The sequence below is a fragment of the Pocillopora verrucosa genome, chromosome 10 (assembly GCF_036669915.1).
Source record: "Pocillopora verrucosa isolate sample1 chromosome 10, ASM3666991v2, whole genome shotgun sequence".
Lineage (NCBI taxonomy): Eukaryota > Metazoa > Cnidaria > Anthozoa > Scleractinia > Pocilloporidae > Pocillopora > Pocillopora verrucosa.
The window spans coordinates 19,175,606-19,200,176 of record NC_089321.1 but is presented as its reverse complement, the minus strand read 5'-3'; the positions used below and the strand labels follow the sequence as shown (position 1 = coordinate 19,200,176).

General features: G+C 36.0%; 1 protein-coding gene across 1 annotated transcript; it reads right to left on the bottom strand.

The window, feature by feature from the left end:
• Positions 1-89: 89 nt before the first annotated feature.
• LOC131787092 (protein timeless homolog) lies at positions 90-24,569 on the bottom strand. Its single transcript, XM_059104172.2, has 42 exons — positions 24,443-24,569; positions 23,939-24,052; positions 23,230-23,321; positions 22,986-23,050; positions 22,549-22,666; positions 22,365-22,427; positions 21,920-22,021; positions 18,564-18,604; positions 18,218-18,278; positions 17,736-17,789; positions 17,387-17,451; positions 16,812-16,880; positions 16,510-16,598; positions 15,679-15,787; positions 15,508-15,577; positions 15,251-15,312; positions 14,932-14,982; positions 14,461-14,565; positions 13,533-13,636; positions 12,907-12,985; positions 12,647-12,737; positions 12,470-12,515; positions 12,203-12,353; positions 11,557-11,637; positions 11,301-11,401; positions 10,617-10,673; positions 10,459-10,525; positions 10,134-10,335; positions 6,951-7,096; positions 6,526-6,611; positions 5,957-6,012; positions 5,481-5,536; positions 5,243-5,334; positions 4,821-4,876; positions 4,142-4,249; positions 3,579-3,609; positions 3,139-3,276; positions 2,949-3,017; positions 2,418-2,542; positions 2,158-2,254; positions 1,106-1,337; positions 90-701 (listed from the first exon to the last, which is right to left on the bottom strand). The coding sequence occupies exons 2-42, from the start codon at positions 24,048-24,050 to the stop codon at positions 233-235; spliced, it is 4,068 nt and encodes a 1,355-aa protein (XP_058960155.2). The 5' UTR covers positions 24,051-24,052; positions 24,443-24,569; the 3' UTR covers positions 90-232.
• Between the last annotated feature and the right edge of the window lie 2 nt (positions 24,570-24,571).

Here is a 24,571-nt window from a genome sequence, read left to right as displayed (position 1 = left end):
TTGTGCTCTACATGGGCGTAGGACGTGCTTGTTTGAAGTAACGCGCGAGATTCTAACTATCAAGCTAACCAAGGAAGGGGGAAGGAAAGGGCGATATGAGAGAAAAAGATCTGAACAAAAGAAAACGCAAGTGCTAGCAGTATGACAAATTATTTAATGCCAGCAATTTTAATAGCTGCATCCCTTAAAAAATCTTAATAATAAGTAATTATTTCAGTTGTTCAATGTGCCTTCACTCTTCATCGTCATCATCGTCAACAACAATACGCCTGGCTTTTTTGTGAGAATTCAATGGCAAGTTAAATTTCTCGTCGTCATCATCATCATCACTAGGTCCATCACTGTCATCATCTCTTGCTCTTTTCTTGCCAGCCTCAGTGTGTCTGACCCCACTGGGGTTGTAATTAACATCCTCTGAATCAGAAATATTTCTGCTGTATTCTAAATCACTATTCGACGCAGCAGCATTCCCGCTAGTAGCCTTATTTTCCTTATCATCTAGACTCGCGTTTAACTCGCCATGTCCATCGTGAAGGCCTCTTTCTGATTCAGTATCATCTTCATCACTATCATCCAGCCCTCTAACTCGGCGTTTACCTCGTTTTGAAGACTCTTTCTTGTCGGCGCTATTTTGTGCCCCTGGGGATGAGGGAGATCGAGGTTCTTTTTCAGCCGTGCTCTTTAATTCACCTGCACCTTCACTATTGTAAAGAACAAAAACAGAACACTTATTTACCAGGTGAAATAAGCTTTCATACTTTTGTGTTACTTCTCTCTGTGAATGATAAAACACCGAAATCTGGCTAACTACTACACACAACAAAGTTTTAGGCCACGCTCTTCCCTAGGCTGGTGCAATCTTGTCTCCTGTGTCCTTTCTCCATGAGAGACAGTCCAGGACGAAAACGTCAACTGGAAACGAAACTGCTTCTTATGCCACTTATGACATGTCTGGTTGATTGCATTAAATTGGTCAAACGTAAGTCACTCAGTGAAGAACCTTTTTTTTCACGGCTTGCATTCACACACCAAAACATGGGATACCCCAAGGGTGATTACGGTGCCGACTTAAATTTAGCTGATATTACTCAAGACTGACACATACCTGTCACTGTCATGGCCGGGGTTATCGTCTGGTGCCACACCACTCACTGTTTTTCTCCAATCTTTTCCACCTCGTCTCCTGTTTTCCAGTCCAGTCCGTTTGCGTTCTTTTCGCTTCCGCCTTGACGCCGATCCGTTGTTTTCCCGTGCCGCGGCGGCAAGGGCAGCTAAAGCCTTTTTACGTGACTTACTCTTACTACCGGCTGACGGTGTCACAGGATCTGTATTGTCGGCTTAATGTTGTTTAAAATACAAAAAAAGAACTCATTCAGCAAATAAAAATGATAAATAATAAAGTGATTTGAATTAAAGGACGAAAAAATAAACCTGGTTATGGGCCTTCAGTTATGGGCCTTCAGTTATGGGCCTTCAGTTATGGGCCTGGTAGAGCATCGGACTACAGTATCTCTCTCTAGAGAAGGTCTGAGGTTCAATTTCTTGTGGAAAACTTACAAAACGAAAAACAGCTTTCTCTATGGATTGTTTGAACTAATTTGTTTTGAATGTAGAGCAACATCTGACCAAAAAGAGAGTTTGATCAAGTAAACGATTTACTGTCGGCAGACCCCAACACAATGATAAATATTGGACGAAGAACATTTGTCTATTTTCTCTACAGGATTGCATATCAGAGCAGTTTTCAATAGAGTATTGAGGTTATAGCAGCAACCACTTAGAACAAGGTTTACATTATCATCATCCAAAGACTAATGATAAGTGGCGAATGTTTTTAGTTTTTCCTTCCTCTGATTGGTTGAGAGGATGGCGCAAGTTTTCTGGACCAATCACAGAGCAAAGTTTAGTAAATCAAGAGCAATCCCGGATTACTTTCGAAACTCAGTTGAAAACTGCTCTATTGGAGGAACGATCATAAGGAAAGATAGCTGAACCAAACTTTTACTGAACCACCATCCACTAAGAGTATGATTCCATGCATGACCTAATGACTTCCGATCTAGTCAAAGGCTCGCTCTGATTTGATTACAACCAGACAAGAATCTCACGGGCGAAAATTTTCCAAGAAAGGGAGAATCAAGAGATGAACATTTCTACCTTCTTCGTTATCACCAGTACCAGTCCCTTCAAGGTCCTTAGCAGCCATTCGTAGCCTTTCTGGGCTGAGCCTTGTTGGAATTCTCCAGAATGTTTCCTGACGAATGAAACAAGAAAACAAATGATTGAGAAATGTGCGCTGGTGTACTAAACTGTTGGTTTTGTGGTGCGAGAAAATGTTTGTGCTACGAAGCCAAGGTACCCTCTGACAAATCAGTCATCCGTTATATGATGTCACAACTCTGAGACATTTAGCTGACCTGTTCATTAGCTGGGGGCTTCAGTCCAATTTTCTTAAGTGCTTGCCTGAAGAGCTTGTTACCCAGGGCCTCCTCGTTTTCCTCTGTGATCGTCACCAAGGGAAGTGGCTGCCATTTCTCCTTATCTTTGAAAAACAGCGAAATGTACAAATGGATAAAAAGTTGTGAATTGTGTTACCAAAACAAAACAACACAAGCTATTCGGGCGTTGTTGAGAGGCGGCTGTTAGAGGAGGTTTGACTGTGTTCTTTTCAAATTTAGTTGGGCTCTTCAGAGAAAACAGCGGTTTGGAGATGAGGATATGAAAGAAGCCGTTCATAGCTTTCCCAGTTGGTGAATTCTTAGGGGCTGGACAAATAGAATGGCTGTTTTCTAATAAAATGCAAACAATTTTTTCAAGCAAACACACAACTGAGCGAATGAAATGAACTGCTTTATGTAAGCAAACAGAGGAGTGTACTTAATCTTCAACATAACTGATCGGTAAATCTTTACATAGTAAAATGCTCAGAGAAGGTCAGAAATGTTTACCTGTGCTTTCTCTATCATCAGCTGTCCTGAGAAGTTTGGATTGAATCCACAGTAACTGCTCCTTCAACCCTTAAAAATATCAATTTGGAATCTTTCATAAAGAGGAGAACACAAGAGAAAATTGGAATTCGTTCCAGCAATGGTTTCTTCTAAATCTGTGGAATTCTGTGCATCTTAAGAGCTTCCATACCTGTGCTTGTCAGTTTGGTAATGATGTTATTCAGGGATCCTTCACTGATATCAGCCTCTTCTTCATCATCATCATCAGATGTTGATTCTTCTTCATCAGAAAACGGATGATCAAAGCCTTCCTCGACGGCATCGCCACCTAAACAACAAAAAAAAGAAGCATCATTTATGGTTAACAATGCAAATAGACACATCACATTCACACTAACGAGCACAGAACCATACTAAAATTTTTTCTGAGAATGCACCGAAATAGCACATATCTTATCCCCAGTGAAAACATCACGTCAAGAAAGAAGAGAAAACTTTTTTGAAAACGGAAAAATTGAGGCCTAAATACTCTTCAAATTTTTTTCTTTGCGCTCAGGGCGATTATACGTATGTAACTGTTAGACGCAACAACCAGTAGTTTACAAAACTTCATCCACTATTTTAAGTTACCTTCACTATCACTGCCTTCATCCTCGTCATCCTAAAAAAATAACTGATGAACTGTTATGTTCCTCAAAAAAGTGTAAAAGGAGGTGGTAAAAGTGATGCTTCTCGCTAGGTAAGTAGGTGTGAAAAGTTTTCCATGATTTAAAGAGCAACGCCATGACAAAAAATACTTCTCAGAAGTAATTCAACATGCTGTACCGAAATTGTAGAAACAAAAATTTGGAAATGCGTTGTTTTGTAATTTATTTTTAAGATCAGTTCTAGTCCCAAATGAAAGTTGAAAAGGTTTGAAGAAATTAAGTAGTAACAGATTTAAAATCGGGACTGATCTAGGTTTTGTAGCTAGGACAACACAACATTGCGTTAGGTCAGTAACAAACATGAGAAGATCGATGCTGTATCCTGAAAAATTAACAACGGTGCGAATTTCTAACAATAAGTAACGATAGCAGTCCATCCCTTTCAAAGATCAAAAGATGTAATTTATCGACGATTCTAACCCCATAAAGTCAAGTGCATGGAACAATATCTCAGACACAGAGTACTTCCAAACATGACTAAATTACCACGATAAATCCATTATTCTTTTGTTTCCTTTTATCTCCTTTCGTCCTTTTCTTATGAAGCATCTTTCGGTCCTCGACGAGTCCCAAATTCACCAGTTGGTTTATAACCTACAGATAATGAATTTGCAGTCACTGATGATCCGTCTGTTTCTTTAAGGGAACATTTGTATTACTAAAGATTATCATAATACACTTTAAGACCTTACAGATAAATGGAGACCAAGAAAAATTTATCAAGAAACTTGTTAGGTAATTTAATCAAATAGTTCTTGGATCATGTGGAACTTAAACTGCCATCATTATAAACAGCATTTAAATAAGTTTAAGTCAAATTTGTAAGCCTCAAACAAAAAAATATGACTTGAATCAGATGTTTTTCTCCCATCTGGAGAAAAATATTTGATCTAAGGGTCAGCAAATATCGCTAAATTAGAGAGAGTTTGTTTAAAAAAAGACTTGAACATGTGGTGTGTACATCAGTGACACACTCGCCTACAGGATTATAAGCCAACTTTCTTGTTCTCATCACATTTACACGAGACATGCTACAAGTGACCTATTTTCTATCACAAACACTGCACACAGAATGAGTTTGGGTGAATTTGCGATACATCAATTCCAACGCTACTCGCTCTTTCAAACAACACTTGACAAAGTAGACGCAGGTGTGTTTATATACCTGACGTCTCGTCCGTGAGCCATTCAGCATATGCTCCATCATCTTCTCCACAATATCTGACAAAAAAAATTAAAGCCACTAGATCGATATTCTGTTAGTTTCTTTTATAGCCGACCAATAATTTAGTTTAAGTTCCAGATCACAAAAACTTTCAGAGGGTTCTCAGGGAAGCCCTCTCACTGCCTAACCCAACTCTATATTTGAAAAAGCGCCGTGAAGATAAACAAAACCGATCCTTCCTGGTAACATAAAAGTTGGATGCAGTCCATCCAAGTGGGCATCCATGAAAGATAAAAGAGCCACATTTGGAAGAGGGAAAAAGAGAACGTGTTGTTATCCAAAAACCCCTAAAATATTTTTGTAGTCACGATTCTGTGTTCCAATAGACATTACTGCTTCCTTGGACAAAACTGACGGATTACCTTGTTGTTCTAATGAATTCTTATATTCCTCATACAAAGCTCGTAGCTGTTCAACTTCTTCCTCAGGCCATACTCCTTTCTTAACTGGCCTTCTGAGGAAATAACATATGACATACATGTCCTCAGACCAGTTGAAATTTAAACGTAAAAATGAAACTTTTACTACCATGAACATACACAAGCAATCATTGACATCCCCAGCTAGAACTGTAAACTAACAGATCGAGCTCCAACATACTTGGTCAATTCCTTTCTGCTTAAAACCAGCTTCATTGCAACAAGCTTGTTCATGATCTGCAATTTGAAAAAGTAATAGTCAGCAGTGTTATGAACCCATGAAAATATATATCTTTAAGGGTTCTTGACATTTACTGTTAAGTAATTTGTTTTGGAAATCAACCTATTCATCTGTTACAAGGATGTAGCACGTTATTGAAAACTACTGTTACCAAGTTGATCAAAAAGACGTTCATGTTACTGTAAATCAAATAAACCTCAGAAATACCCATGGAACTGCTTGAACAAGTTGTAAATTAAACTTGAGGACTTTCGATAGGTTGATGTAAACATGTAATTTTCAGAGATGAATTCTGCAACATAAAGTTTCCTCGGGTTTCTGTCGCTTTTTGTGAATATCACTTTTAAGACAGACCTCCTAATATCAGATGCTGGTATCAAGTTAAAATGTTGAACAAGCAGAGATTAGTAGATCACCTGTCGCCTGCTCTTGGTATCACTCGACATCTTTTCCATGATGGTATCTACAAGATCTGTTTAAATCACACAATAATTACCCAACACCAATAATAAAGTTCTAGGTGACCTACACCCTTTAACCCCTACGAGTGACGAGCGTCTAATTTCTCCTAGAAATATCACTCATGATCATGATCATCATAAAGGAAATGATCACCAACTAAAGAAGTTCCTGATTATTAAACAAATTCTCCTTGTTAGCACCTTAGGAAATGAATAGAGAACAGTATAGAGAAAATTAATTCATAATGATGATAAGGAGTAAAGGGTTAACTCATAGGTTCCTGGTTGTCATGCGTCTGTTCAGTCCACGTCATAATGAGGTAGGAACACAAAAGTTGTTGGCGCACTTTAGTGTGTCAATAATGCTCTTTCCATATTTTACGTCCTCAGAATCTTTTACAGAACAAGTCCACCTTTAAAGCAAAACATTGTTTAGGGTGACGTCATCTATGCGTCTATCCTCCAATCAAAATGCCTACATATTTCAGCTCATTATACTTTAAGAGGCGGATTAAATTACATACCATCCGAGCCTTTATGTTCCTTATAAAGTTCATGTAACTCTTCCTCCTCCTCAAATGTCCACACTGAGGAACTTTGACTGGCATTTCTAGCAAATGATTGAATTTTTTAGTTGGAATGGCTTTATACAGATAGGGTTGGTCATACCTTTCAAGAATGTAGCATTATTTTGCTTTAACATTACCAAAGAAAAGCCCTTAAAATGACGGCATACATTTCAATTCAAATTCTGAGCGTACTATAAAAAAAAGAAAAACAGAAGTTCCATCTCATTTGACTGAACCTGATTTAAAACATCAATGCGTCCCAAATGGGGAAAGCGCTTTAGTATTCCAGGGAAAAGTTCTTGTGTTGTATTCTATTTTGTAATACTTAAAAACATGATTTTCCACGTACCAATCTTATAAAAATACTAAAATTTTTTTACCTCAGAGCTAAACTACCGTAACCCTCCACTATCTCGTAACAGTCTCCGGAACTCTTCCACAACACAAGCTCAGCTACTAGTGCAGGGTTCTTGGGTAACAACTCAAAAAACTTGGAAACAATGTACCGAGAAAACTTAACCATTTCCTGCGAGTAGGAATAGAATAGGAATAAGTATTTTTATTTTCTTATTGATTTGTCCTCAGAACTGAAAGACATTTCAAATAAAAGCTTCTACCATGCAGTCACAATATAGTTTCCACCTGCTTCTACCGTGTAGTCACAATATAGTTTCCACCAGCTTCTACCGTGTAGTCACAATATAGTTTCTACCTGCTTCTACTGTGTCATCACAATAATATTATAGTTTCCACCTGCTTCTACCGTGTAGTCACAACATAGTTTCCACCTATGCTAACACCATTTGTTACACACACTTTACACACACTTTATTTTTCTTTTTTTTACAAAATAATTTAGATTATGTTGACCCGCAGATAGCAAATTTGCTATTCGAGGCGGGTCAATCGTCAACAAACATTATTTACAATATATAAAGAAAATTAAAAACTAAATAGTTAGATATTGTTAAATTATAAAGAGAAGCATAACTGGTAAATACATCAATAGTTGTTCAATAAAGTATAGAAGCAGATAAATTAGTACTGAAAGCAATCGGATCAATTTGTTTTAATTATGCAGTCCTTAAGTTTAGAGGAGATCTTTTCAACATCAAGATAAGAATCTTCATTATCTAGTATCTGAAATAAAGACGTTTTTATTTGTTTATTAAAGGAATGTTTTGATAACGTTTTGAATTCTTTTGGTATCTTATTCCAAATTTTGACACCAACACGCGAGAAAGCCTTTTTTTGTAGGTTAAGTCTAGAGTACTTTGTACTAAAGAGCTGCGATTTGGATGATCGAGTATTGTAGGTATGAATATGAGATGTTTTAGCAAATAGTTTCAAAATATTAATGGGAGCCCTCTGGTTGTGCACATCAAACATAAGTTTACTTACGGCTTCATAATATAGGAACGTAACAGGCAGAATTTTTGCTTTGGCAAATAAAGGGATGGCATGCTCTCTTCGATCGGTGAAATAGATTAGGCGCAAAACTCGCTTTTGAAGAACTAAAATCTTGTTTAAATAAGCATTTGACGCATTGCCCCAGGCAAGGAGTCCATAAGTTATATAAGGTAGAATTAATGAATTGTAAATATTTACAAGGACAGTAGAGGGAACGAAGTACCTCAGCTTTGCAATCATCCCTATTGTTTTACTTATTTTTACGATAACAGAGTCAACATGGTTTTTCCATGACAAATTTTGATCAATTAAAACGCCTAGATATTTGATATAACTTTTTTGCTCTAAACTAACTCTTCGGTTTGTCTCACAATCTAAAATACCTATTTGTGGAGAAAAATGCATTTTTTTCTGACGAGGACGAAAAATTAAGAAATTTGATTTTTTTGCATTCAATGTCAACCTATTTGTAGTTAACCAGTCATGTACGTTATTCAACTCTACATTAACCGTTTGCTCGATCGCCTTAAGATTCTTATCAGCATAAAGTATATTAGTATCATCCGCAAAGAGATAAAATTTTAGTTTATCAGAACAAAGGTGAATGTCATTTATGTAAAGTAAAAATAGAAGAGGTCCAAGGACTGATCCCTGGGGGACACCACAGGGAGAGATAAGTTTTGTTGATAAGTGCTCTCCAATCTGAATTGTTTGTGTTCTATTTTTTAAATATGATTGAAACCAGTCATTTATCAATCCACGGAAACCGTAAAAGTTCAATTTATCGAGTAATATTTCATGATTGACCGTATCAAATGCCTTTTCAGGTCAATGAAGACACCGCATGAGAAGTACCGTTTATCCATATTACGTAGTATATCTTCGACAATATCAAGTACTGCATGCTCTGTGGAATGTGACTTGCGAAAGCCATACTGTGAGGAGTACAATAGGTTGTTTTTGTCAATAAATTCCTTCATCCGGTAGTACAAAAGTTTTTCAAAAATCCTATTAAAATTAGACAAAAGAGATATTGGTCGATAGTTTGAAGGGTCGGTCTCGTCGTCACTTTTATATATTGGCGTTATTTTAGAAATCTTAAGTTTTGAAGGATAGACACCATGGATAACAGATAAATTGAAAATATGAGAAAGAGCTGGAGATATGATATTGCAAGAAGATTTAAGCAGTTGTGTAGGGCAGGAGTATAAGCCACAGGATTTACTATTTGGTAGGGATAATATTTCCTGTTTAACTTCTTCTGGTGTAATGGGTTTGAAAAAGAAGGAAGAATCAGGTGATTTCAATTTACCAAGATAACTCATATAGTTATCTTTCTTTGGCAATTTACTTGCTAGTAAATTACCAACACTTGCAAAATGCTTATTTAGAATATTTGGTAATCTGGAAGGATTTTGTGTTATTTGATTGTTATTGCTTGGGTCTTTCAGCTTCGTTAACACTCTGCTTTTTGTCCTTTGGTTATTTATTAATTCATTTATTACTTTCCACGTCTTTTTCATATTATTTGTATTTTTCTCAAAGAAATCATAGTAATAACGTTTTTTACTCAAACGAATAAGGTTTGTAACTTTATTTCTATAATATTTATATTTGCTGTGTATTCCATTTACATATAACTTGTTCTTTATTTTTATTGATGTCCTTATTCCTTTTGTTATCCACGGTTTTGCAAGTTGTTTAATTTTACGTTTGGATAAAATTTTAACAGGCGCATGGTTATTTACGACTGAATTTAATTTTCTGTAGAAAGATGAGAATAGTTCATCAATATTATTTGTTTTTGAGGCAATAATAGCATCCCAGTCGATCGCGGACAAATCATTATTAAATTCCTCAGAGGAGAATTGAGAGAAGTCGCGTTTTTTAATTGTTTTCTTGACAGGTTTGTCTCGCTTAGATTTCAAAATACAAAATACAAATACAAAATTGAGATTGTTTTCGTTGATGAGCTATCAAAGATTTGCAACTCTGTTGAGCTACTAAGTACGATAAAGTTGTTCACTTTCCTTCTGTGTATGTGTTTTATGATGGCTTCTGAGTAATTAATGACTCATTCCTTGCTTTGTTAAACACTGACACAAACAGATAAAAATTTTAAATTATCAAATGGGAGGGAAAATGGAACTCACTTTGTATTGATTTGCTGCTGGATCAAAGAGAATCTTTTGGAAGGTGCAAAACAGAGACAACTGAAACAGCATGGCAGGTGTCTTGAGGTCAACAGCAACTCTGTGAAGCATCTTGATAATGGCATGATTTGTTGTGTCCTTGTTCTCTTTGTAATATTTCAAAAGCCAGCAGTATGGTTGGAGAAGAGCTGGAGTGGCAAGTCTAAAAAACAACCACCCCAGTCTTTTTGTATACTCAATTAAAAGGGAAAAATCACAAAACAACAACAAATGGTGTTTGTAGACCACATTCTCTTTTAAATGTGTCATTTAATATAAAACATACTTGTTCAAAAAGTCCTGGATGCTGAACTCCACTTCATGTGTCTGCACTGCTGCCATCTCTTCATCTTCTGTCATGTGAAGCACAAGCCTTCTTCAAAACTGATTTATTTCCATTTGAAACAAAATTGAGTTGTATTGCTTTAATTAAGTCCAACTAACCTGGCTTGGTTTCCTCTTCATCTTCTTCTTCCACTTCATTCTCAGTTCTAACAAGTACTGGAAAAGCAAAATGGTAAACCACATGGATTTTAAATTATTCCTCATTACAGGATGAAAACTAAATTTGACTATATGACTGAATAACAGACTGACTGCTAGCTGGCTTAAACAATAACTGACTGACTGATCAACTGCCTAGCCTGACCAACTGACTGATTATCTGACAGACTAACGGACCAACTGGCGGCACGCTGACTGACAGGCTGACTGACAGGCTGACTGGCTAAGAGGTTTGATTATGCACTGATCAATTTGCAGCTAGTGAATGGCTCAGAAGGAAAGGTCTACAAGGTCAAAGCCTTTGACAAAAAAGTGGGTGAGGCATTTGAAGAGGGGGAATTTGTAAAAAATAATCTTCAAAAGTCCAAAGGCCCAGGGAGTTGCACAGGGGGGAGGAGGGGGGGAGGGCAGAGGGAATGTCAAAGCCTCAAATTGGTTGACACATTACTGACAGGGATGATTGAAGACCAGAACTGTGGAAATCACACCTAAGTAACTGAAGACTGACTCCCTCACTCAGTGAAAGAGTGAAAAATTGGCTGATTAACTGACCATTTCATTTATCAAGAGCCTTAGGCATGCTGTCTGATTGTGAGTCAAAATTACGTGTGTTTTCTCCCTTACCGGAGGGAAGATCCATTTTGAAGATATCAGACAAACACATGAACTCATCCTCTGCACTGATTCCAACTGAACCAAAATGATCATCCTCTGGCCAAACATCTCTGAATTGGAATAATGAAAGAACCAGATTCAATAGGAAACAATGATGGATGAAAAGATTTGATTATATACTACCTTAATTGTTCTGTGTCAATGCAAGTGGTACACTTCTGATTATCCACTCCCAATGTATAATTGCTGTAAGTGTTGATCATACCTGGCCGCCCTGAGCATTGCCACAGCCTCTCTGCAAAGATGACCTCTAAGAAACTGTTGAATTTGGGATAAAGCATTTGTCCTGGAAACAAATATGTGGTTATTGAATAACCTGTGTAACCAAGATGCCTTGATGTCAGAGTGTGAGGGTGTCAGAGTCAAAGTCAAAGCAAGGGACACAAATCATAAGCCAAAAGGAGGAATACTGTAACACTTTTCTAATCTTTTGTTACCTCAGGAGCCATCCTCTTAAAACTGCATACTGTCCTGGCAATATGTCTTTGTGTAGTTTCCATCACACTCCTAGATTAAAGTTTCTTGAGGAGGATAGTAAAGGAGTGTTCTAATCCCATTTCCCACAAAAGTTTTCTTGTGTGTTGCTTTTATTCTAAACAGTACTTTGGGTGTCACAAATTTAAATGGAAACATTCATATTTCTCTTCATTAGCACAATTTTTCAGGGATATCTTGTGGTTTTTTTTGAAAAATCAATGGTTCATGAATACTTAAGGAGGCAAATTATGCTTCACGCTCATTTTGGCCTTATTCCCACATCACGTGTTACCTCTTAGCCACCCTCCCTAAGGGACATTAAGAACAAGGGGTCAGCAGTATATGCAGCCTATCCTGTTTGTATGTTAACTCACTTTTGTTCATCAACAGGGATTTCTGAGGCAGCATCAAAGGGAACAACTGAATCAGGAATGTCCCCTGCATGTCCTTGAAGTGTGGCTGAGAGATCAGAAGCCAGTTCCTGCCACTTCTCTTCACTTTCCTCTGGTGTCAAGTTTACTGGAACTGCAACAAGGGAATGGGGGATTCATTTCTTGACTCAAAAACAAAAAAATTAAACCTCTTTCTTATTGAGTAACCGATATAGGGAATTGAGGAACAAAACAACAAAATGTACTCACCTGATGGCGGATTTCTTTTCTTCTTTTTTGAAATTTTCTTCTTTTTCTAAAGGGAAAACAAAAATAGATCAACATCGCAATTCCATTATTCATCTTTTAAGATGAATTTAATTAATTTAGTTAATTATAATTAACTGAATTACAGGGTTTTCATGATGTCTGTTGTTAAGAAGTTACCTTGACTACAATGTGAGTTTTTCCAGAGCAGTACTTTTCTAACATCTTCAAGAAAATATGGAAAGCTTCAATCAAGTCTTGCAGGTAGCTCCTAAAGAAAAGCATTGACCATATAATCACAATCCATTATCATAACAAGTATTATCCTATGTAAAAATAGATCATATCTAAATACATAATACTTAGACTTAAAGTGAAAGAGCTTTCAACAACAATAACAATAACAATGACAACAACAACAACAAAAGTATTCCCCTCACTTTGTCTGTATTGTCATGTTAAACTTCCTTATAAGACTCAGAAAGGTATCTCTGTATTCTGGTGTGTAGAAAATATTTCCTAAAATAGAATCAGTAAAAAATTCAGAAGTAAAAACTTGAATAGCAGAAAGACACTGTATACCTTTTCTTTCCCTTAACAGTGTGTTTTTTAAACTGTTTATTCATATGTGCACTACATAATAACATACATGGCGTACTCAAGGCTGACAAATAAGAAGAACCCCATTAGTATGATACAAAACAATAAACCCAATTTATAGGGCATGAGCAGTGGAAGGATTACACAGCCTTCCCAAATATAAGGTTATCATGGACTGGCAAGCTATACAGACACCTGTTTTCTTTGACAACACAAGTTTCTGTTTTAGAAACATCCACTACATCTCAAATATAAGGTTATCATGGACTGGCAAGCTATACAGACACCTGTTTTCTTTGACAACACAAGTTTCTGTTTTAGAAACATCAACTACATCTCAAAAATAACTACCCAGTTGAGAAAGTTTATGAACTTTAGTCACAAAGTTACAGTTGTTAGTTAAGGCAAATAAGATTCCTTTTGCACTTTTGAGGTGACAACCACTGAGACAACAGTGACTTTCAACCTTTAATAATCTTGGTATTTTCTTGCAGACTTCCATCCTCAGACTTATCCATGAATGTTAGGTTGATCAACAATTCTTTATAAGCTTGAATTGCAAGGTGAAGCCTGAGGAAACATATAATTAAAAAAAAAGATTGTTGATTCTTAACTTTGGATACTCCTCCACTTTCCATGAACCAATAAGTTCATTGTAGGTCAGTGGTAAAGGATAAGACTGCAGTGACCCCTGACTTAGAAGCTTTCCTTTTTCACGCTATTGACTCATTCAACTACTATAAGCTCAAACATTTTCTGTCTCTATACACATTAAGTATGGTAATTAAAGTAGCTAATCTGTGTTTAGAGCAATTTTCAATTGAATGTTGAAAGTAATTTGGGATTGCATTGGTTTTGCCTTACGTCACTCTTTGATTTGTCCACAAAACTTTCCTTTCTCTCTCAACAAATCACATGCAAAACTTAAAACAATCACAACTTGGTCAATCCTGGGCCTTTTCACACTTTTAGAAGTTTGCCTGTTTTCACACTGGGATTTCATTGGCTCTTAAAGGGATTTTTCATTCCTTCTAATTGGCTGTTATGATTTCTTTCAAATTGGTTTTAGTTCTACAATACTAAATCACAAATTGCTTTTACTATTTATAGTGTTACACTGCTTACATCTAATTTTAGCATATAAGTTAACAATTATCAAATGAAAGTTATTATTGTTTAGCAATCCTATAGTAGCATGCAGACAAATGAGTTTAAAATATGCCACAATCTAACTAATCACAGAAAATCTTGGAAAAAAAGTTATTGTCTTTTAATACATGAAAAAACCAAAGGTGCCAGCCAATAATAGATGGATTTTGATCCAGGAACTTCCTCCTTGGCACAGATCAGGATTTCAGTGACAAAAAGCTCCAAGTTTCATTCCTTATTCTTACCTACGCCCCCATATAGAGGCTTCACTCTTGTTTGATTCCAAGCCATCATAAAACTTGACTATGACATTTAAAAGGTCAGTAAAGGTCACCACACTGAGCGTTTCACTGAAAAAAGTGACAAAATCGAAAGGTTGCAACTGCTGCTAATAAATAAAAATATACAGGTCTAAGTTTGAGATGAAGAGCGAGGGGTAGTTCCCCCCCCCCCCTCCTTCAATCCCAAAAGTGACCACAGATGGCTTTTCTCTACAGCATTGATACATTTTCAAACAGAAGAGTGATAAAAAGACAGAAAAACATCAATAAAGGGTCAGGGTTGTGTGGCACTTAACCCCACCCACTTCATTCACTAATTCTTACCCTTCCCACCATTATATAATAAGCTACATGTATCACAAGAAATAAAACAGAATTATACAAAAAGGAAAATGTTTCAATTGACAACAATAGCGGAAAGTTTTTCATCTGTACCTGATATAATCCACTCGAAAGTCATGATGTCTGCTGAATTCCATGAAAAACCTTCAAGAAATAGAACTATTAGCTGCAATGCTCTTTACATCAACGTAGGACCAAAGCAAGTGTCTTAAATACTGGAACAGTGGTTTGCAGCAGAAAAAATTTATTAATAGCACTACCAAAATGTCAGTGAGTTATCAAACAATTGTGTCTATGTTGTACAGTACAGATTGAAAACAACAGACTTAGTTGGAAGTGAGATTTAAGTTTTCAATTGCATATTTTACTACTTAATTGATGGAAGTGAAAAATTTTAGAGAGAGATTCATACCTCATTGCCCATAAGAAGTAAGATTCATCATTTTCTTGAGATCTCCCATGTTTGATATTATCCTAGGAGTATTGAAGATGAATTCACTTTTGTCAAAGAGCTCATTCATTAAAAACAGTGCTTTTAAGTTTGATTACATTTTATCTAGTCATGAAAATACAACAAATTGTGATCAATGTGAAAGTGCTTGGATTTACACATTTAATTGATATCCTTTACAGTGTTAATTGTGGACTGAAGAAGTTTAAGCAGCTTACCTTTACAATGTTCATGAGTGGATTGTAGCAATTTTGCAGAAACTCCTTACAAAAATTCTTTAAAAACAGCCTAAAAAAAACCAAAGTAATACATTCTGATGGTTGGGAGACTATCACATGTTTGGAAATTGCAATGTTCATCAATCTAATTAAGAAACCTACTGCAAGTACCTTATGCTCAAAGTAGATCTCCTTTCTTCTCCCATTTCTTTAGCAAGCAGTTGCTTTTTCCTCTTCTTAGGTGCTGTTTTGTTATGGTCAAAACTCATGTTTTTCACCTCTAGTTTTGCAAGAAAGCATTGTTTCATTAGATCTTTCATCAATAGAATACAACAAAACTGATCCATACATTTTAATTATACTAAGCTTCAAGGTCAATCATATGTGCTGTGGAAATTATGACAGTGAAATGAACTCTAACTAGGACCTGCAGACCCTAGCAACATGTCTTAAGATGGCCTGATACAGTTTTGAGGCTTTCAATCACTACTTTTTTTTATTAATTGTACTACAAGTTTAAATATGCTTTCTTGACAATATGTATCAATCAAATTCCTAATTATTAATGAAAAAATTGTGATCATTGTTTCAGCACATGCTGCCACCAAGTTACCCTTACCCTTACCCCTCCATGAATCCAGTGACCTCAATTTTTGTTATTGATAACATCAGTCATAATTCTTTAAATTTTTCATAAAAGAAATCTTTTAGATTTTGTTCAGAATCATCTAAAATTATTAAAAGATTGCAGTGGCTCTGGACATACTTTAAAGGTTATAAAATGTATCTGATCCATGAAATAACATTGTAACAGAAAGAGGTGGAATCAGTTTGAGCCTCCCGCAATAGTGCAGCTCAAGAATAAAAACTGGTTGGATTTTTAATGTGCCAGGAACCTTTCAGCACCCACTCTGCACAGGCCAAATGCCATTTCTATGGTGACTGATACAAACCATTGTTTCTTAACTTCATTCTGTCTCAAAGTAAAGCATTAACACTCACCAGCAAGTGGTCTGTGATATACAAGCTGATTTTTATCATTTATGGATTTCATATTCTGGACATAGAATGTTCCGCCAAATCTGGAATGTCTAAAGTGGAAAGTAAAGTGTATCACAAACAGCTGCAGCTAAATCATCTGAATTCAGGTCAGACATGTTTCTAAGTTTCTATTCATTTGTAATATTAAAAACAAACTGCACTGAAGGTTAGGCCTATCATGACCACTTGAATTAAACAAACTTTGAAAGGCAGATTCTTTACATATAGCTGTAAAAACAAAGATTTTTGTTACAATAACTAACCTTCCTGAAAATTTCCTTGCATTGTTTAACTTTTCTGCAAGTTCTTGCTGCCGAATGATCTCAAGCTGCCTGTGATAACAATGAGAGTAGTCAAATTCAATGTAAAATCACTCTCTTTGAGTACTTCACTGAGAAGTATTGGGAATCACACTGTATGATTATTCTATTGTAAAATGAGTATTCAGTAGTTGATTTGAAGCCATAGGTAATGGAAAGAACTATAGTATGATCACACAGGTGAGATGTCAGTAACAGTAAGTATCACCATCAATAATTTTTTTCATCTAACCCTATGCCACCACAGCTCTCACCTGAACAATCACAATCACTGTGTCATCATACAGGTGACATGTCAGTGACAGTAAGTATCACCAATAATGACCCTTTTCACAACTACTCCCATCTGAACAACCACAAAAACAGGATTGATTATTGTTGTAAATACAATGGAAAAATGAAATGGAGAAACATAAATTCTATAATTTACTCCACTCAAAATGAAAAAATTAATTCTATTCTTGGTTCACACAAATTTAGACAACCTAGAACAAGAACTATTTTTGTATCTTCCTTACCTTTCATCATCCTTCTTTTCACTTCTTGATCTTCCCTCACCAGCTTTTGCCAAACTCTCTGGGTTCTACCACAAACACAAAAAGCAGAGCAAAATCTGCACTGACAACAGGCTGGAAAAATTGGGAATTACAGTGTAATTTTTGCACTTTTAAACACTTTTCCTATTGTGTTTTGTTGTCATTTCAGATTAAAGATGTTTATACAGGTTATAGGCATGTAAAAGCCCAATCTCCAATAATATTCAAGGAATTCACATTCTACATCTCAAGCACATGCCATTTTGTAGTCTCATCTTAGATAGTCCAGGCTCCCTCACACTCAATCATTCTGCAAGATTTGAAAACTAACCTGTTCTCTGAGCATCAGTGAAACAATTTCTAATATATGCATACTCCATCGCCTCTACAAGAAAGATGATGAACACTTATTTGGTAAAGAATATCAATATTACAATAATTACCTCACTATGGCATGCATCATCACAAAGATTTTTTTTATAAGATAACAAAAATGAAAGACAAAATTAATATATTTGCTAAGATGTGACCAGTTAAGAGTGGCCCTTAAGTAATAAAAATGGCACTCCAGATAGAAATTATCTTCATCTCATTGTAAACAACCATTTATCCACAGAGCATATGGGCTATATAAATTATCTTTTGTGGGTTTAAAGGAAGTGGAGAACATGCTATAACACTCTACACAAGACAAGGCCACTGGTTCTATTCTTCTTCAAACCAACACCCCTTAAATCATTTAAGCTCAAGATGGTCAATCTCATATATTTAGATGTTCTGCACATTACAAAAATAAACATGGTTATTATCTACCTCATCTGGGGAACATGCCACAAAGAGAAGAAGATCATCAATTCCATTAGTGTGGAGATTCCTGTGTAAGTAAGGCAAAAAGCAAATCATAATTTCAGCTTTGTAGCTGGCTTTTAAAAAAGCACTTCCTTGCATGAGACATACAGAAAGAAACCTGATGTTTGTCCTAAACATGAAAGCAAGTACATCAGGAAGAGTACAATTAGAACAGAAGAAAGTATGATATGTAGGGATGTATTCAGAAACACAGTCTGACAAATATCAAGAATTGTGCTCTTTATGTTGTGTAATTAATTTCATATCAAACAATGAGTACACTCATGTTTTCACATGGTTCCTAACTAACCATATAACTTGATCATGGATGCTGGCATCATCATCTGTTCTCTAAAATGAAGACAACCAACAGTTCTCACCAACATATGATACACAGTATAATTATATCTGATAGTAGTTATCAAATTGAAACAAATATTTTCTCAATTCCAAATCAGTTCCCAAACATCAGCTCTTCGGTCTTCAGTCTATGTTTCGGAAACTAAAGTGGCCACAGGAAATCCAATTCTACTATTTTCTCTATTAAACATGCCTATCACAGTAGATATAAAATGACAGTTCTGGCTCAATACAAAACCTAGGATAAACAATGTTTTGAGCTTCACCCAAAACAATGTTTATCCCTGGTTTTGCACCATCCTAGAAAGTGTCTTATATATCTACTATCACTTAGACAAACATGGAAATCTCAAATCATAATTTTTTCAAAAAATTATGACACATTAACTTGTAAATGTTAAGTATCAGAACAAATTTAATCATGCAGGATCAGCAGCAATGTTGTATCTTCTTATGAAGAGATCATGGTGTGCTGCTACTTCTCCACAGTGAGATCACGCCTTTTCTTCTCTTCTACAGCACTATGCTGGTCTCCACTCAAATACTTTGTGAGATAGCTTCCACCAACTAAGGCAGTCACATTGATGAGCGCTCCTCTAATCATCATTGTTATGCTTGCCATTTTATTTATCTGCACACTCATTGTTGAAAATTGACAACATATATTCATCATGAAACTTTTGACAAAGTTCTTCCCCTTCAAGGCTTGGATCTGCCTCTATATCACTGATATAGAATATTAGGACAGTCTTGATGATTTTGCAGACTTCTGCTAACTTAATTGTAAATCTTTTGATCTCCAAGACACTGTTTTGCCACTATAGATGCAGTGATCACAACAATGAACTTCACATAGTTCATGAGATTTGAACTTGGATCAGAAGTCATTGGTTTCTTTGTGACTTTCTTTGCAACCCATCCGATTGTGGCAGCCAATCCAGTCAATGTAGCTGAGGCAGTCAATGTTTTCACAGGCTTATTATCAGACATTTTATTTTGACAGACAAAAAAAAAGTCCATTGGTTTTACTCTTACAGGAAGCCTCACAGGGGTAAGCCCTGAAGGGCTTGAGCTCACTTTGCTGTACTTGAGCCTGTGGTTTTGGTTTATTAATGAGAGCCATCAACTCTTTTCTTTTATAGTAAAGTCGAGCCAGTGAGAACTACACTTGCTACTGAAAGAATTTGAGTGAGTGAGAATGACGATGATGTTTCCTAGTTCTGGTTCTAATCCTTCCGATTGCTTTGAACCACCTTTCTTCTTCTTTTCCTCCCTCACCCTTCTGTTGTATTCAGCAAGCTTTTTGCCAGCTTACTTGGGGCTTTAGTGGACTTCTACGAGGTCCATTCAAAGGCTTGGCCCTTCAAGTTTAGCGCTACACAGCCCAGCTCAAAGAGCTTGAGCTGGTGCTTCTTCAGTCTTAGTTTCTTTATCCCTCATTTTATTTGTTAATAAATAATTTTAAGTCCTTATTCAAGTTCTCCAAGTACTTGAAAAGAATATATTCAGTTTCTTCACAAATGCTATATCCTATGCTGATAGGATCTGATAAGACACAACTTGCCTATGAATTGACTACCATCAGGCTTGAGTATGAAATCATTCACAGTCAAGAACTTGCTGATAAGGCCTTGTCTAACCACACAAATGGAAGAGATTCATGTACAAGCACATCACTCAGCTCAAGACAATCTCTGTCAGTAGATAAGGGATCAGACACAAAGATCAATGAGAGCATCAATGTCCCAAGGAGGTCAATGACAGGACTTCTTTTTTACAAGCCATATGTTGCTGGTGCTGAAGACAGTGAGAAGACATTCAATCCTGACATCACTGAAGTGAAGGCAGTAGTGGATAGAATTCTGAACAGGGTTTACAGTCAAGGAGTGGGAACAAGAAATATTTGAGAAGAGGTCCTCAGGAGATTTGGAAAGGAAAACAGCACAATGAATGCGACAGACTTTCATCAATCTCAGGAGTATGAGAAACAATGACCTTCATGCAAGTGGATTGAGACTTGGGAATACGAAAGAAGGAGTTCAGCTTGCAATTAACAGGAAAGTGTCAGGCTCAGAGAATGTGAAATATAACATCTTCATCCTCTCAGATGCTCAGCTCAACATCATCAACAGAGAGCTTGAAAGTGTGACTTATAACTAATATAATTTCTCATTTAAAAAGACACTCTTTTGACAGGAGAACAAATCAAGGCAAGCCCCAAAGGAGCTGGGCACAGAGTGGCACACCATGACTTCTTCATAAGAGGATAAAACATTACTGCTGGTCCTGTTGTATGATAATTTGTTCTGATACTAAAGATTGATAAGTTAATATGTCATAATTTTTTGGAAAAAATTATGAAATAAGATTTCTGTGTTTGTCTCAGTGATAGTAGATATATAATGATATGTTCTGGGATGGTGCAAAACCAAGGATAAACACTGTTTTGGCCAAAGCTCAAAACAATATCTATCCTTGGTTTTGAATTGAGCCAGAACTATCATTCTATATCTGTCACCATACTTTTTGCTTGCAAATTAAATTTCTCTGAGATTTATAGGATTGTTTTGGCCAAAGCTCAAAACAATGTCTATCCTCGGTTTTGTATTGAGCCAGAACTATCGTTTTATATCTGTTAACATACTTTTTGCTTGCAAATTAAATTTCTCTGAGATTTATAGGATTGTTTTGTTTGCAGAGTACTGAAAAAGATGCAACAAAATGCCAGGAAATTTTCTGCTGGTCAGGAATGAAGAAATTTAAAATAAAAAAAGAAAATTGCAGTCAGAAGGGGAAAATATGGTCAACTTGCAGTGAAACCCTACTCTGCAGCAACTTTTGTGACTGACCACCTGGCCTGCAAGTGACCATTTTGTACAAATACAAAATGTATTCCTTTGAAATCACACACTACAGTGAGTCCTGTGGTCAACAGGCTATGACCCTAAGTCTGAAAGATCTGGGTTTAACAGGCTAGGACCCAAAGTTGGAAGTCCTGTGGTCAACAGGCTATAACTTTAAGTCTGAAAGGTCTGGGTTTAACAGGCTAGGACCCAAAGTTTGGAAGTTCTGTGGTCAACAGGCTAGGACCCAAAGTCCAAAAGTTCTGGATTCAACAAGCTAGGACACACAGCCTAATTGTTCTTTGGTCTCACTGGCACAGGTGACTTGTGAGAGGTTCAACTAGCTATGATTTTTTTTATCCCAGTCATTGCATGGCAACTTCTATTTCATAATAAAATAAAAATTGTACGACAAAAGATACAAAGAGTAGTGTGCATTAGAAATATCAATATTAACATGTACCTTTTCTGCTTGCTTATTTGCTGGTATGTGGAGAATGTTTCTTATCAACAACAGAATTCTCTCAATCAATAGGGAGTCTTCTTCTAGCCTGTCATCCCATTCCTGGAAAAAATAACAATTCATAAAGTCACAAACAACAAAAGAAGGCAAAGCATTTATATGCATCTCAAAGTGGAGAGGTAAGTGAGTAATATGCAGTTGACATCACATCAAGACAAGAATATCAAAATCAAGCTTCTTAGGGGAAATTGCCCAACTATTTCTTATGGAAAAGACAAGACTATGCGTATAATATTTCAATTAGCTTTTTATGTTTCTCTTTGTCTTGTATCCATTTCAGTCATGATCTGAAATGGGTGAAAATGAAAATGCATTGAGAAATTTAACATGGAAAAAATTGACCTTTACATATTTTTGTCTAATGTTTCTCAAAAGAAATATATACCATCTGAAGCAGCCTTCCCAGCTCGCGTCCAATAACTGACATCACCTCTTTTGCTGTAAATGCCTGAAAGGGCAACAAACATTAACTACCTTCTTCCAGAAAAAATAACTTCTTTATTTCATGTATGAGAAAAATTCAGCTCACCAATTCAACAATTTCTTAAACTTGAAGATATAAATTATACCTCTTTATAGGCCTGCAGCTGAGTAACAAGATCCAAGTAGTAATGTTGGCCTGTTTTGTCATCAGGAATCTTATTTTCAAAGCAAAGCACAGCCGGCTGAGTTAAGTTTACCATTAACCTAAAAATGGAAAATCTATTTTCAAAGCAGAGCACAGCTGGCTGAGTTAAGTTTACCATTAACCTAAAAACAGAGTATGTAATTAGTGAAAGATAATCAATTTAATGATATATATTGAATGATACATCATATATCCCATACTACCCCATGTATGCTTTTGTTGAAAAGTATTATAAATATATCCTGAAACAGGGCATTGCTGGATTACAAAGGAGAGGACTATAAAGGCACACCACCTTGCACTTTTGCTGGTGCAGGTGGAAGGTAAATATATATTACCTGATCAGAGTTCCCATTGATCTCATGTTCAATAAATTACCTTATAACCATATCAAATATTTCTCCTTCCTTAGATGAACAACTCTTAAGAATGGCAACAAGATCCTGAAAAAATATGATGTAAAATTAATACAATTCTAGATATCCAGGAGTTTCTAATCATCATTCAAGTAGCAGCCTATTTTAGTGTGTTAAGTAATTTTCTTTCAATGTTGACAAGCACTTAATTATTTGCCCTATCAATGGCATCATTGTTCTTTTACTAGCATCTAATATTCACATACATTTTGCAATACTTCTGAATATCCCAGTTGACGTCTTATCTCACAGGTGGTGTCATCACGGCGTAAAAACCTAACAAGGTCCTTAAGACTCTCTGAAAAGTGTCAAATAATTTTTTTATTAATGAGTGTTAAATTCTAAATTCAAATGGACTTCCAAAGTAGTTGTAACTGCTCTGCCATTTCATTTATATTCTTGTGTTACTGACTTTTAAAGAGAGAACATGAAAACTAAAAAGAGTTCAAGTTCTCAAGTTATTGAGATTGATTTTATTTTTTTAAGGAAAAAATCAAATAGACTATCATCTGCAAGGGTCATACCAAAGGTTGATTGATTTCAACATTTTCAAACCAGGGATTCTTGGAAAGATTGACATCTTGATCTCAAATTGATCATGCAATACTCAATACTTAAAAATTATTCACCACAGTGGAGGTGAACAGTGGTGGAAATTCACCAAGAATCAAAGAAGTAAATGTCCATCACTCTCATTGACAAAGATTACATAGATATCAAAAAATATTTATTAATATCAGTATACCGCAAAATGATCTGAAATTAAACTCTTGATTTTGTCTCTTTGACTGCTCAGAGGTGAATAGTACTTCCTTATCACCTTCAAACTAGCCAATCTGCACAGGTGAAAAATTTCATCCACCTCTGTGGTATATATTAAAACTGGCAATTGCTGGAAAAAAGTGACCAACCTACCAAGACAATCTGGACTTTTGTAATAGTCATTGCCTTCTGAATACCCAAGACCTGCAAGGGTACATACGATTTCCGTGTTGAGGTAATCTCCCAGATCGTTTAGACTTTCCATCTCTGTAAATAAAAAAAGAACCTGACGGTTTTAGTTTTGAGAAATAAAAATGCAATTAATTAAAAAAAAACAAACAAACATATGGAACAGGTCATCAAATTCATTGCGTGAGAACCCGAAGGGGAGATGAAAATTCGTGCAATACATTTAGCTCTGGCTAACAGCGGCTTTTACATAGAAATCACATGGAACGAACCCATTACGATGACTACATAACTAAATATGACAAAATTCGTTGTTACTTGTTCTTAATTCTTTGAGCAAAAAGTATAAGCTCAACTGTAGAGTGTTTAAGAAGCGATGTTGAAGTAAAGAGTCACCCACATGTATAATATGTACACAGCTTAGTAAAACGATCATTAGCTGTTATTCACGTCACAAGGCAAACTCACCTGAACTACTTGAGGGGAATTCCTTTTAGACGCTCAAAGCCCATAAAAATAATCAAAACGCCTGTAAAGGAACAATTCTAATGGAACGATCATATAAAAACATTGTAGATTCACATATTCAGCGCTGAA

What these genes read in the sequence shown, in the direction of transcription:
- LOC131787092 (XM_059104172.2), bottom strand. Translation starts at nt 24,050, where the DNA reads ATGGAAAGTCTAAACGATCTGGGAGATTACCTCAACACGGAAATCGTA. An exon ending in TGAAGAGGAAACCAAGCCAG is followed by an intron (nt 10,526 to 10,616) that starts GTTAGTTGGACT and finishes TTCACATGACAG; the next exon opens with AAGATGAAGAGATGGCAGCA. An exon ending in ATCCAGGACTTTTTGAACAA is followed by an intron (nt 10,336 to 10,458) that starts GTATGTTTTATA and finishes GTTGTTTTTTAG; the next exon opens with ACTTGCCACTCCAGCTCTTC.